Source organism: Hemicordylus capensis, chromosome 4, assembly GCF_027244095.1.
Source record: "Hemicordylus capensis ecotype Gifberg chromosome 4, rHemCap1.1.pri, whole genome shotgun sequence".
Lineage (NCBI taxonomy): Eukaryota > Metazoa > Chordata > Lepidosauria > Squamata > Cordylidae > Hemicordylus > Hemicordylus capensis.
In genome coordinates, this window is record NC_069660.1 from 190,949,235 (window position 1) to 190,964,879 (window position 15,645).

Sequence of the window (15,645 nt, forward strand, 5' to 3'; positions counted from 1 at the left end):
TTCCTGCCCTACCTGGAGATACCAGAGAATGAACTTGGAATCTTCAGCATGAAAGCACTGAGTATGGCCGCACCCCCTAAGGGAAATAATGTACAACACTGACATGTAGTCACCCATCCAAATGCAAACTAAGGCAGACTCTGCTCAGCAAAGGGGACAATTCATGTTCACTACCACAAGACCAGCTCTCCTCCTTTTCTTGGGAGGACAGGAGGAAAAGGGTTTTTATGAGGGAGCCTCCTCAGGCCCAGGCCAACCATTTCTCTCCCTTATGTGAGGAAATGGCATAGGCAACTATAGCAGTTGGAATCCAGCCCCAGAATAATAATTCTAAAGTTAAACTGAGAACCAGCTGGTACACTAGTGTGTGAAATACCAATGGAAATACAGAAGACACATACACACCACACCCTCCAATGCAGACTTATTTGGGGGGCTTACTTTTCAAAATGACAACTGCAAGTAGTTTTGTACTATATGCTGTGGCTGCTACTTAAACTAGAAACCCAAGGTCACATCCACTCTTCATTAAAAAACCAAACCAAACCATGGGATGTAACATCAGCATGTTCACCGTCTCACTTGAAGAGGAAAATTACGTCAAGTAGTGCCACTGAATAACTTGTCCTTGGAATTTCAATGGGACTACTTCAAGTAATTTTCCTCATGTCAGCCAGTAGTTTCTGATGCCCCTCCAGCCTACCACATTGCCACTTGTGGAAGTGGGGCAACTCTTCAACGGATGAAGGTATGCCACGTGGTCTGCATTTCTGAGCACAGGCAAGAAGAGGAGGAAGAGACATGGGCCTGCTGCTTTTGCTGGCAAGCATGCAGTGGCCATAACATTTGGATCCAACCAAAGCCAAAAGCTGTCCATAGAGGCCCAAAGATGCTCCAGACGCTCTGTGTATGCAAACGTTAGTATTAAGAGAGTAGTTCCGAGCAGAATGTATAGACTTCAGAAAAACAACATTGGGTGTTGTTTTTAAAATAAACAATCATTTTCTTGCATGTGAGTATGCATGGACTTTAACCTTGTGAACCGGCTACCTACCAAGTTCAGAAGCAGTGACTGTGATGTTGTACCAAGGGGTTTCTTCTCGATCAAAGACTTTGGCAGTCTTAATAGTTCCACTGTTTGCGTCAATGATGAAATACCTATCTTCTTCTGTACTGTGATCGATGAAATATCTAAGGATAAAAAAAACCCAACAGAGTTTGTAAAATTAAATACTTAACATTTAGCAGTAAGCTAATTTTCCCTTGCTGTCTCATGATGCACAGTGCTGTAGGTCCACTGCAAGCCACACTGGGGCTGCTGCGGATCTGAAGGCCGCCCCAGCGCTACAAAGATAGAATGGCTGTCAAATGGTACTACTGTTGCAGGTACTACTATTGTGGTGAATGGGAGTATCTGCAGCAGTGCTGCCTGCACAACACCTTTCTCTGCAGCATCTGGGCTGCATTATGAGTCTATAGCAGCCTCAATACAGTTTGCAGCGGTGCTGTGCCACTGTGCATCATGTTGGCTCAGCGGTGGCCAATGCTCACTAGAGAAGCAGGGGTAGTGAGGAAAGCAGATTATGCGTTTAAGAGTCTTAAAAACCTGCCGCTGCCCAGCATTCCACATGGCCAGCCTGCCACACACACTGCTGGCCTGCCACGTGCTCACCCCCACTACTCAGCTGGTTGATATGCATGTGCAGCAGCCATTTGAGGGATCAGCACAGCAAAAACTTCTGAAAAACTTGCCATCTTGACCCCTCAAAAGGCTTCCATGCATGTGCATCAGCAAGCTGAGCAGCGGGGTCCTTGGCAGGGTGGGCCAGCCACACGGGATGCTGGGCAGTGGTGGCAGCCAGTTCTACCAACTCTTAAAAGCATAATGGGACTCCCTCCCCACTCTAGTGATCACTGGCTGTGACTGTGTTGGCCCCTGTTTTATACTGGGTTTCTGGTGCTGCTGTAGATTTAAAATAAAATAAAATAAAATAAAATAAAATAAAATAATAATAATAATAATAATAATAATAATATTGTTATTACTTTTTGAAAGCAGTTTTCATAACTTGTGCTGAAAGCAGTAAAAACAATTCCAGATAAATATAGCAAAGACAGCATGACATCCAGTGATGCTTCAAAGCTGCAATGGAGAAGATTGTACAGTAGCATGAATAACAGAATCAAAAGCGAGTGAAGAATAAAATATAACCTCAAGGTTATCCACCTGGGCAGAAGGGCAGATTGTAGCAGAACTATATGGCAGAGAAAAAGGAGAAATGGCTGGAGCATCAGGAGGACAGATGATAAGCTCACTTTTATCTGTTTAACTTGAAAGGAGGAGGAAGTCAAGGTAAATCAGCCACAAGGTAGAACATAAGAGCAGACAATGAAGCACAAGAAAGATATTGAACCATAAGATGGAGCTGCAAATCATCCATATGAGCATGATAATCAGTCTTAAATGAACATATAATAGAAGACAAAGATGACAAACGCCTCCCCACCCCGCCGCCAAGACTGAGCCCTGAGGAATGAAGAACACCCTGAGCTAGAAACACAAACAGAAAAAGAACAACTCAATAAATACCAATGGAACTAAAATAAAACATTACCTTGAAAACCAATAGATACTACTTGTTTTAATAATAGTTTTATGTTGTTTTTACAGGTTTTGATTTTAATAGTTAATTGGTTTGAGTGTTGTTTTAATGTAAACTGCCCTGAGCCATTTTTGGAAGGGTGGTATAGAAATCAATCAATCAATCAATCAATCAATCAATCAATCAATCAGTCAAATAAATAATTAGAGAAAGAAAGAAAGAAAGAAAGAAAGAAAGAAAGAAAGAAAGAAAGAAAGAAAGAAAGAACGAACGAACGAACATTAGTGGAACACAGAAGAACATTCTTACAAATAGTCTAAGAGATACCAGCTGACATCCTGACTTACAAAACACATGCATAATGAGCAAAGCGGTCATTACAGACAAGAAGATCAAGTAGCTGTACTAAAAACCTAGGAATTGTGCAATTGCACAAATGTTCCTTTTAAAACAAATAAGACTTGCCACAATTGCATGCTGTTGAGCAAGTACAAGCATGAATAGTTTCGTTCAGATGTAATAAAATCACCCCCCTTAGCCATGTACAGTGGGGCAAGGGAAGAGGAACACCCCTCCCCCCCAGTGTCCCGTGTCGATCAGAAGTGTGCCCTGCCACTCACACTTGCAGCAGGGCTTGTCTGAAGAGGGAAAAGCCCAAAATGCGATGATAGGCACTTCCATGATTGTGGGACTGGATCGATCCAGTCTCACAATCATGGAAGCGCCTACCATCACGTTTTCAGCTTTTCCCTCTTCAGACAAGTTGTAAGTGTGAGTGGCGTCACTGTAAATGGGAGTAGTGGAGGTTCTGCTGATTGATATGGAGGTGGTGGGACTTCCTCTCCCTATGGCTACAGTGGGGTGATTTTATAACATCTGAACAAGGCTCTTGTGGAAGCCCAACACTAGTCTGGAATGTAAGCAAACACAACAGCTTTGGCACATCAGCTTCCACAAGTGCTTCATTCGACAGGATGTCAGTCACTGTGACCAAACAAATGTTGAATAAGCTGTTGCATTCTTTGCCTGTGTGTTTACACTGACATAGTATATATGTGTGTGTGGTGTGTGTATATGGATTACATATCTAGCAATATGAATTTAGGGAACTGAGATTTGGGTGTAAGAAAGCAGCTTGGATAAGGAGCACCATTTAGGGAGGGCATGGGGCAGTCCTACCTCATGGTTCATTCAGACTAACTGTGATTATTCTCCTGGAGCACGCCTGCTCAATTTAGGCCTCCCAGATGTTTTTGGACTACAACTATCATAATACCCAGCCACACTGGTCAATAGCCAGGGATTATGGGAGTTGTAGGCCAACATCTGTAGGAGGGCCGAAGTTGAGCAGCTCTGCCCTGGAGCATCTAGATCTGCTGTTATTATGTAGTAATGGTAATCAAAGCAAATGCTCTTTTTTGCAATTCAGTCTTGAATATATCCAAGGGCAAACTTTTGAGTCTTGGCCTCCCCTCCAAGATCTTATTGCCTTTTTCAAAAATGAGACCTGAAATGGTGCCCTTGGGTTGGACAACCAGAGTTCTGCTGTAGAAGAAAGAACAAGCCAAGCTATATCCCCAAGGGATACAACAATTAAGTGTGGTTGGTTTCTTCTTTTCTATAGCAATAGCAATAGCAATAGCACTTACATTTATATACCGCTCTATAGCCGAAGCTTCTAAGAGCACATTCAGTCAAAGGAAGACTTGGCTGTGATTTATGATACATGAAAATATTGTTACAGATTGTCATTTTAAACAGCCACACAAACCTAAATTAAGCAGGAGCTGCAACATATGTTGGGCTTATTTTGCTAAATACAAGAAGGTGTGGGATAAAGATGACTGCACTTCGTTATCTGCTACCTTCTACTTGGTAGGTTGTCTCTTGTGCTATAATGCAAAATGTCTTCTTAACATAAATGATGTAGAAATACACTGCATCCCCCCAAAAGTGACACTGGGATCAAGGACAACCAATACATGGGAGTATCACAATAGTCTCCAAAGAGATGCTCTACTTAGCTCACTTCAGTTGCTGGCATTCTGCCTAGTACTGAAAGTGAAGGCCTTGAAGTGGATAGAAGAAACAAGCAGCATGAGGGAGCACAGAGGAAGTGTTTGACAAGCAACATCTTTCAAAGAAGACTTCACTGAAGGTTAGGGTTAACAACTGACGCAATCACAGACTTCTGCCACCCTTCTAAATGGCTTATGAATCTTCACTGAAAATTAAAGGAGGCAATGAATGTATCTGGTTTATATATTTCAGAAGGATAGTTCTGCCAGTACTCCAAAGGTTTCATGTAACATTGTGGTTTATCTTATGTTCAAATTATTATCTACACTCAATTATTTCTGCACAGTCCTACACAGCGAAGTACACAGGGATGGTTTTCATAGCTGAGGGGATAAAAAGTTCCCACGTAGTGACTTTACAGCAAGAAATCAATATATTAATACACAGGGATGTGCATGGAACCTGGCAGGGGAAGTTCAAAGCCGGGGGTGGGGGTTGACTTTAAGGGTGGGGAGGGTTCACTTACCCCTCCCTCCACTTTCCCCCTGCCAGCGCTCCATTGAAAACTGGTCTGGCGGGGCAGCAGTGTACCTCTGCACTCACTCCCTTAACCTCATTTTACTGGGTAGCTAAATAAGCAAGTTTGCCGCCATGCAGCCGCTGGGACAGGCAAATCCTGTTCGTTCACACGGACTTGCAAAACTGGGCTGGGCTCCCTTAGCCTGATTTTGCACATGTGTCTGAACAGCCTCTCAGTCTTCTTCAGCAGCTTAAATACAGTGGAGCAATTTCAATAACACAGAGCTTGCTTGGCAATATTCCTTAACAGATATAGGCAGCCAATTTCTTCCAAGTCTCAGTGGCATCCTCATTCTCCTCAGTGCCACATCCAAAAGACCAACTGAAAAGCCTGCCTAGCTCCTAAAAAGCTCGCAGCATGCAGCACACCGGAAAGAAACTCAGTATTCCAACTCTCCTCAGTTAAACTCAGCCACCAAGCTGACTATGCTCCATGCCACTCAGAAACAGAATCTTCTGTGGAGATGTTGAAGACAGATGATTACATTGTGAAATGGGAGGAAGGCAGGATCAAGACAGAAGAGAAGGGGCCTGGTGAATTGGCCCCTTAAAGGTGAAGTTACACAACACAAAAGATAGTTGAAAGATGGTTCTGTTGAACTGTGGAATCTTCCGTAAAGCCACTCCTAAGCCCAGGCCTAGGTATTGCCCAGAAATCTGCAAGAACCTTTGTCTTCAGTAAATTTAGGGGGGGGGGGTTGTTTGTTTAATTCTAATGGGCACAGATATGTTTAGCTCACTGATATCTGTTCTAAGACTTCTGGCAGCAGCCAGCTAGGAAATGTAAATCCATATAGTGACACGGTTAAGGCTAGTTCACACAAAAAAGTCCATCTTGTGATGACTGCAAAATTAAGCATTACCTTTCATGTGAGAATGAACTATCACAGACATACCACAATCATAGACAGAACTGATCTCCTCACAACAGCTTAGTGGCAATATTTTCCCAAAAAGTCAGTTCCCAACTTTAGCAGCTAGTCATCAAGTACAGAGATTGAGAATTGCATGTCTTAGATCTATAATTATTTTCCTATTTTCTCCATTCCAAAAATTACAAGAAGCCTCCTGTTTTCCATCCATCTTGGGTAGCCCCTATATAGAAAGAACTCTTTTCTACACAGCTGAAAAATTGGAAGTGCCATGTATTTGGCCTCTGGTGATAACAGCTAGCAAGGTGCTCATCAGCGTGTGGTGTGTTGGGGGGCAGGGAAGAAGAGCTGTTATCCTAAGATCCTTGTTGGGAAGCGGTGTGTCTGTGTGCTCTGGATACAGAGCCACATTGTGACTGTACATGCACATGTGCGCGCACACACACACACACACACACACACACACACACACACACACACACACCTCTTTGTCTATCAAGCTAGGGCTGGGCTATCTGGTGTTAAGAGCAGAGGGGTGCACTCAGAGACATTGGTTGACATCCAGATCCTAACCTCAGCAACCACACAGTGCCAGCCCCTGCACTGGTCTCCATGCTTACCAAAGTGGGGGTGCTATTGTGCAAGATTGCAAATGCTTTTCAGAACTCACCCCCACCCTAGAGCTGCCCTGTTAGAGCAGAAACACATTGCTTGACCCTCAGTGATGTGTTTCTGCTCTAACAGAGCAGTTCTGGATTGTGGGTGAGCTCCAAAAAGCATTTGCGCTCTTGTGCAAGACTGCCCATGCTCTAGGAAGTGTGACACCATTGCAGAGGTTAGCACTGCATGGATGCTGCTGTTAGGAGTGCCCATACTTCATTAGTCATTATGTCCGTCATTACTGTGTGGAAAGACTAAATCTGCTCCCTGTCCGTGGGGATCCCAACAAATAATATTCAAGTCTGCTTCTAACTGTATAGTTTTGCCCTTTCATCTTAACAGCTCCACCTGAGCATCTGTTGGCCATAGCATGAAGCATGGAACATAGGCAGCTGCCTTATACAGCATCAGGGCACCAGTCCATCTAGCTCACTATTGTCTTCACAATAGGACAGTTCACACAATCATAATTAGGGTAGATAAAGCCTCCTACTCTAATTCAGGAGTGGTGTACACTCTGGGGCTATTCTGACGATCAGCAAAAATCGGACTAGCAGAGGCTAGCCCGATTTTTGCTGATCGGCAGAATCACCGGGCTCGCAGCCGAGCCCGGTGGTTGTGGAGCGGCTAACCCGCTCTGGAACCCCTGGTAAAAAGCAGGTCTGCGGAGCGAGCGCTCTGCAAACCTGCTTTTTACAATCGTGAGTAGCTGCGGCATGCCTTCGCGTTGCACCTACTCATGAGTAGACCCCCAGCCAGGAGGCAAAAAGCCATCTCCCGGCTTGGGGGTCTCCCCAGTATGCCCTGCGCACTCGCGCAGGGCATACTGGGGCTTGCGGGGGCCGCGCGGCCCCTGAGCTCCCCAGACCCCGCTGGCTCCGTCTCGGAGCCGGCAATTGTGTGGGTGGCCGATACGGCTGTCCAGGGCTCCCTCCCCGCTCACCCAAAGAAACCGGGTCTCACGGATCATGAGACCCGGCTCTCTGTCATTTAAAACCAAGGTCCATGCTCAGGGGAAAAGCAGCAGCTGGCTCAGAGGGCTCCCTCCTACCCAGAAGCTGTATCCAGCTGCTGAATGAGGTTGGAGGAAAAGTCCTACAATCCAGCTGCTGCTTAGCACACAAGCACAGATGGCGCCCCCCAATCTTGGTTGTAACTGACAAATGACTGGCAAATGGGAGCGCAGACAGCTCCCAAATTAGGGTAAGCAGCTTCTCCTATCCTGATTATGACCGTGTGAATGCCCTAGAAGTGGGCCTCTAGAGTGGCAGACAAGGATCCTTCCCAGTCTAACCAGGAGATGCCATGGATTGAACCTGGGGCCTTCTGCATGCAAAGCAGATGCATTTAGCTATAATCCCCATCTCCAAAACATTACAGATAGTTGAGAACTAGCATGCACAGAATGTATTAGTTGACTATGGTTGTTTTATTAGCTTGATCTAAACCAAGGTAAAGTGGGCTTTGAGTTCATCACAGCTTCCGGATAAAACAAACCAGGAGAGAAAATTAGCTTTTCAACACCACCAACAGGAGCAGCTATCTTAAATTCAACAATATATCACTTTTTACTAGATAACACTGTACAACAATTAGACAAGGCTGCAAGCTACAATAAGGCTCTCTGACATGCTCCAATAACCTCTCATAAAATGAACACTTGGAAGTGCACCGAAAGCCTTTTTAAATTGTACAAGGTTTACTTAATCTAGTGGTACGTGCATTCCACAAGAAATTGCCTGGAAATAAAGCGAATGCATTGTATAAAATGGAACAGAAAGATGTGGCTTGTAGTATCTCGTACTGAACTATTCCCTGTGTTTACCAACTTTTAGCTCCAGTTAAGTGTGTACAACACAGTGTAATTTCTAATGCTGTCTGCAAAATATTTAAGATCACTTAAGGCTCTCTATTGTTTGCTCGTCACAGAAATGGCTAATGAAGGGTGTTACCACAAAAAAGAATGACATGAATACAAAGCCATTTAGTTTAATTTTCAGTCCTATCCTATCCCAGACACAATAAAATTCCCAAGAAAATATCAGTCTCCACTAAGCAGCGGCTTTTGGAAGATGCCAACTGTAGCACAAGGAGAAGATGTAGAGGTCATTCACACGGACAATGGGCTGGGGGGAAGGCACATGATCTACAAGATCCCCACAAGATCTACAAGAACTACCTTCCTCCACACGATCCCGGGCCCAAATAGGGCTCTGCTGCTCACGCACCCACAAAAGTGGTGGGGCGACAAATGAGAGCCGGGGTGGGGGGAGTCCAGCCACCAGATATCCCACAATGGGATATCTTCCAGCTACCAGGATGCTCCTTTCCTCCAGCTCTATGGTAAGCAAGGCTGCTGGCAGCCCAAAAGGAACTGCTGACAGTCCGAGAGCCCACACAACTCAGGTGTGAGGTAAGAGGCGTGTGCACGTCCTCCTACCTCACTTTTAGCCTGAGTTTCAAACCAGGGGTACCTGGGGTAGAGCAACAGGATCAGGAGCGATTCTAGCACTGCACACAACCAGTCCTACTGAGGTAGCTCTGTTCCACCCGGGTAGGTCTGGTTGTGTGAATGACCTCAATATGATATTCATAATAGCTCACATACTGATTAAAGTTTCACACTTGTGAGCACATTTCACATGCACAAGGGGTAAGGAATTATTTCCAATTCCCACTTCCCTCTGATGCCCTCAAAAGCAAGTTCCTGAAAGTCTGCCAACGTTCAGTGTGACATTTTTGGGGAGCATCGGGACATCCAAAGTAAGGGAGGATTGGCAAAAGTCACCCCTCCTATTTGCACACATGAAACATTCTTATGGACCTGAGTTAGTCAATGAGGCTATTCTCACAACCGTGTGGAACCGGGCTAAAGCAGGCCAGCCCAGTTCCGCGCAGTCGTGTGCTGCAATGGGAGCCGTGCAGCGCCCGGAAGCAAACTTTCAAAAACACCCTTCCGCTTAGATGAGGTTGGTGGAGTGAGCACTCCACTAACCCCATTTGTCTGATTGTGAGACGGTGCAGCATGGCTTCACACCACAGCAACTCCCGAGGAGACTCCCGACTGGGAGGCTCCGACAAGGCTCCCAGCCTCAGGGGTCTCCCCAGGATGCCCCGCACACTTGCCCCACATCTGGGGACTTCGGCTCCCGATCCCTGCTGCCTCTACTGGCTCCGTGACGGAGCTGGTAATCGTGTGGGAGAGCTAAGCCCGCTTTCCCCACTGAGCCAGGTTAGGCTCTCCACACCGCTCATGTAGATAACCTCATTATGTAAGTTATGATCCTTTTTTATATCAATGTGAAGGTGTACCTCCCACATTTTCTTGGGAAGAAATGGGGCTTCAGTGAGTCTCCAGGGAAAGGGAATTGCAGAGCTGAGGGATAGCTACAGAAAATGCCTCACTGGGTACTCCTGTGGTTCTGATTTGGTGCAGAGATGTTAAAAGGTTTAGGTAGGGTTGGCACCAAACATTTGAAACAGTGAAATTTGACGTGAATTTCAGATTTCCCACTAAGGGGAACATAGGAGGCTACCTTATACTCTGTCAGGCCATTGGCCCATCTTGCTCAGCATTGTCTACTCTGACTGACAGTGGCTCTCCAGTGTTTCTGGCAGAAGACTCCCCCCAGGGGCCTACCTGGAAATGCCAGGGATTGAACCTGGGACCTTCTGCATGCAGATGCTCTGCCACTGAGCTACGGCCCCATCCTTGAGCTATTGTCCCATTTCATAGGATGGGAATCCCCAGGATAATTTTCAGGTGAAGTAAAGTAAGCTTCCATAAAGAAGAGCGGACATTTTCAGAGAGTTTCTACATATCCCTGCTTAAAGTTTGCCATGTCATGAGGGTGGAGGTAGTTGTTTAGCTAGGCTGAGCCTGGATATGCTGGCATCAGCAGCAGCTTGAATTGAGTTCAGAAGGTGATAGGGAGTCAGTGCATCCTCCCAATGACCCAACCTGCTACCCAACCTGCTTTTTTTTTAAAAAAGGGGGGCTAGGTGAAACTTCCAAACTGTCATCAAGGATAACCTCATATAAAACACAGACCAGTAGCCTAGCCTTGAAATTATGAAAACATGGTTGCTGGTTCGATACCAAGTGAAGCTGGTAGAAACAAAAGCCCTCCTGGCCACTCTAATGTCACTTCCAAAGTCTCAAACGATTGCTCCTCAATATCATGAGCAGGTAGGCACAATTGTCACTCTAAACCCTATTCACAAGGAGCCAATCAAACACAACATTCAGTGGTGCAATAGACAGATATACATCTCAGGAATATCTGCTGCAGGAATGTCCTAATAAAACAACCAAGACACACAAAGTGGATTACAAGAAATGTTCATTAATTGTTTGTTGAATTACAGTCATCCTTCAATAGATCTCTCTTAAGAAGCCAAATGGCTTATAGCCAGCAATGTAATCAGATAGAGAACACAGCTTGAGACACCAATATGACACAAAGCTAATGGAATTTACATTTCATAGCTACTGAGTGCCATTAGGATGGATACAATGTTGTATCAAATGAGCTACCAGTTATCATTTTCATCACTCTTCAGTCTTGAATATATGGAACTGCCTTATACTGAGTCACACCATCAGTCTATCTAGCCTTGTTTACTCAACTTGCATTTCCAGTTAAAGGGATCTCAGACAATAATTATGGAATTCTGGAAAAACAATTCTGGAAATTGAGAAAACAAGGCTAGACAGGATGTGGTCTAAGACAGCTTCATATATTCAATTACCAAACTGGTCAAATAGAAGCTAGATGATAATAAAGGAAAACCTTGTTATCCACGGTTCCAACATCTGCAGTTTCACATATCTGCAGTCCGGTAATTTATTTATTTGTTCGATTTCTATACCACCATTAGAAAATGGCTCAGGGCAGTTTACATAAAAACAAAACAATTAAAATCAATTAGCAGTTAAAAACAGAGGTTGTAAAGCACCATCAAACAATAACAGTTAAAACATTCAAAACAGTATAAAACCCCGAAAAACTAGGTTACAATGTTAAAACCATTTACAACAATTTAAAAATCCTGGAAGGCCAGGCCAAACATATAGGTCTCCTGAAGGCCAATAATGAATTCAGATTACGGATTTCTGCAGGGAGTGCGTTCCACAGCCCAGAGAAGGCCCGCCTCTGAGTCACCACCAGACATACCGGTGGTAGCTGGAGACGGACCTCCTTAGATGACCTTAAAATGGGGTGAGGATCATGCAGAAGAAGGCGCTCTCTAAGGTAACCTGAACCTAAGCTGTTCAGGGCTTTAAAGGTAATAACCAGCACTTTGTATTTTGCCCGGAAACATATCGGCAGCCAGTGCAACTGTTTCAAAACAGGCATAATATGGTCTCTCAGAAGAAATAACTGACACCTGATCTTGGCTTATGTGGAAAAGAAGGAGTCAAAGGGGGTTAATTCTGTGTATTCGCAGGTTTGGGACAACTGGAAATTACCTCGGAGGTCATTTTTGTATGCCATTTTAGGAAGAGGAGCCATTTTGTGGTTCATTTGTGTTAAAAAAAACACCCAGAAAAAAAAACCACATGATTTCCCCCACATTTGGGATGTTTGGGGGGCATTTGTGAGGCATTGCTGGACACCTGGAGACTCACAGAGCATGGTAAGGCACTTATTTCTCATTTTATAGGGCCTCTTTTCATTGTTTTTGCCCATTCCCCACATCTCCAGGAACCTAACCCCCGCGATCCCTGAGTCCCATTGACTCAATGGCTTATTATTCATGGAATCTATCCTCACAACCATGTGAAAGCGGGCTGGGTTGCATTAGCCCACTTTTGCACAGTTGTGAGACCCACCGGGCTCGCAGGTGAGCCAGGTGGTTCTCTGGTGGTTAGCCTGCCTAAAAACCCTACCCCTAAACAAGGTTAATGGAGTGAGTGATCCGTTAACCTCATCCTTTTGATCGTGTGTCAGGTGCGGCTGCCTGCACTCAGGGTGGGGGCCCCCAGGAAGGCACAGCTCAAGTGTGCGATGCCTTCCTGGGGTTCGGGTCATGTGAAAAACCTCATGGTTTTATTTTCCATTGTAAACAGCGGGAACGGAACCCCCTAGATAATGAGGTACACCTGTACCATCAGGTGGATTCATAACTGATTGGAAAACCATACTGAAAAGGCGCTCATCAATGGCCCCCATAAAACTGGAAGATGATTTCCATTGGGGTGCTGCATGACTGTCCTGGGCTCACTACTTTTCAGTCACTTAGATTAAGGAGCAGAGGAAGTCGTCATCAAATCTGCAGCTGGCACAAAACTGGAACAGGTTCACAATTCAAAATAAACTTGATAGAAGGGAAAATCTAGCCAAAACTAACAAAAGGAGATTCAGCAGAAACTAATATAAAGTTTACATATGAAGGAGAAGGAGAAGGAGAAATAATAATGGGGGATATGGGATACATGGCCTGGAAGAAGTTAATTAATTAATTAAATAGATTTGTATACCGCCCTTCCAAAATGGCTCAGGGCGGTTATGTGAGAAGAACCTTTAGACTGCAGTCAAACACAAGTTGAACATGAGTCAGCACTGTGATGCAGCTGCAAAAAAGGCAAATGTGTTTTTAGGCTGCATTGATGGAACCATAGTTTCCAAGTCGCGAGGACAAATAGCTCTACTTTATTCTCTACTAGCCAGACATCATCTGGAGTAATATGGCCAGCTCTGGGTGTCTCGCTTTTAAAAGGATGTAGTCAAATTGGAGAAGATTCAGAGACGGTGGTTGAGAGTAACCTGCCAGTTCTTTTTCATTTTCAAATGAGGAATTTAGAACAATTTCATAATAAAGAGGATTAGGCAACTGCAGTATATATCCATTTAGTATTTAGGTTCTTTTTCCTAAAAGAGTTACTCTAAACTCCCAATGGAGGCTGGTTGTTTATCTACAGAATTATTGCAATTAGAGACACTAACATGATCCTTATTAATGTATTTATATTTATTTTAAAAAGCAATGGCTGACATCCAGAGCAATGAACTGCTTCTGAAGTGAGGAAAGTTGTGTTAGCGCAAGAAGCTAACTTAGCTGCGTTAAAACCTGGGGTTGTGTAGAATTGCTCTCTTGCATAAATGTCCCTGTCAAAGGAAATGAAGTGTGCTGCAGCTGTGCAACTGCTGCATAAGCACAAGCATGGCAGGTGAAAGCTATGCTAGCAAGTTCATGAAAAGTCTAGTGGAGCAATGATTTTGATAATTCCTAAAGGAAATCACAGACCAGAATCCCCCTCCCCTTGCCTCGTGCAAGTGGGAGGGTGTTTGTCCCAGCCCCGGTAGGCAGGCCCAGGAAGCAGCCTGATTGGCTGATCGGCCTGCGGGGGCAGAGCTTCAGTTCCCCACCGAGTGGCTTCCCGCTCGGCGTCTCAGAGCGTTTTTAGCTTCCCCTCCCTCCCCTCCCTGTTGCAGAGCGGGTCTAGCGACTGGTCGCCTTGGGGCCGAGTAGGAATTTTTTGCTCTCAACTGATTGGCAGTTGTTGGGTTTTTTTTCGCCTACTCCGTTCTGCAGTCAAGGTTTTAGTTAGGTTGTTTAGTTTGGCCACGTTGGCAGGAACAGTGCGGGCTTTGGTAAGTTGGTATAGTTTATCGGTGAGCACCCTTGGGTATTTTAAGGTGGATTGGTCAATCGCTTCCTTGTGGCCTGTGCGGCATGGGAAGACTTCGATTGCCAAGAAACCTGCTTTGGGACTTGACCAACCTTTGGGCTGTGTGGTCCGGGGGTGGGGGGAGATCCTAAGCTGCCCAGATTCCCTCTCACATAGGGGGTGGTTGGCTGTGAAGGAACTAGGCGGGATGTACCTGCCTCTTTCCTGAGCCAGGGTGTGTCGCCCCTTTTGGCTTATGGGTAGGATGAAGGAATCCTAGCCCAGGCCTAGGTGCCCGCACTGTTTTCATTTAGGTGATTTATCACCTTACAGTACGCCATGTTTGATGTTAATTTAATAAAGCATGGCTCATTTCTCCCACTACAAATGTCTCCGTGTCTTCTTGGGCCTGGACCTGGGTACAATGGTTGCTATTTAATTGTCCAAGCAAAATCCATCTGCCATCTCAAGTATGGTGAATATCCGTGGCCCCAATATCCGTGGCTCTTGTTATTTTGCACTCATTTTTTATAATATCTCATGTCAGATCTTGGACTCACAGACATCTAGTTTTGTTGCACCCAGAAAGCAGATATTATTCTTTTATTTCATCAGTACACAGAAATTGCTTCAAGACTGACACGGGGGAAAAAATCTACAACTTTGGTTCTGTGATGAAATGAGGTTAAAGAATGGAATATATAGAGTTTATTTATTATTCATTTATTACATTTATAAACTGCCCCATCCAGAGTTGTCTGCATATGAAGGGGTTCAATCTCATACTAAATAAGACTAGCAGAGACAGCTGCCAGACAAGCCCTGCAGCTGTCTGGGAAACTCCCTAGAGAAGAAAAAAAGAACAATTATTGGAATTCTGTGAGAATTAGGAGTGTGTGAACTGGTCCATTTTGAACTCTAGTTTTACTCAAACCAGGGCAATTTGTGTGGTCTGGGTTCGAACTGGAGCAGCTTCCCAAAAGGGGGTGCTGGTCAGAGTTTGAATTGGTCTCGGTATGAGCTGGACCAGTTCGGCGGTCTACTCATAAAGGGGAATCCAGTGTGGTGGTGTAAAGGGGTGGGGGTGGGGTTTTCCTAGAGCTAGAGGGTGCAGGAGGAGAGTCAGGGCTACTTACTTTAAGAAGCAGAGGCAGGTGCAGCAGCGGCTTCCCGCATCCCTTGCCAGCCTCCTCCAGAGCAGCCTGGGCTGGCTATGGCCTAGTTCGGGCCTTCTCCGGCCCCGTTCGTGTGTGGAGGCCATTTTAGTGACCTCAGTTAGATCACTAAAATGGATTGA

General features: G+C 45.0%; 1 protein-coding gene across 8 annotated transcripts in view; it reads right to left on the bottom strand.

Annotated features, from left to right (window-relative positions):
• CDH18 (cadherin 18) overlaps window positions 1–15,645 on the bottom strand; it is an 896,981-nt gene that overhangs the window by 42,577 nt on the left and 838,759 nt on the right. For all 8 annotated transcript variants that reach the window (XM_053243963.1, XM_053243962.1, XM_053243957.1 and 5 more), the window contains one exon: window positions 1,055–1,191. In XM_053243963.1, the coding sequence (XP_053099938.1) occupies window positions 1,055–1,191 (137 nt within the window). The remainder of the gene's footprint in view (window positions 1–1,054; window positions 1,192–15,645) is intronic.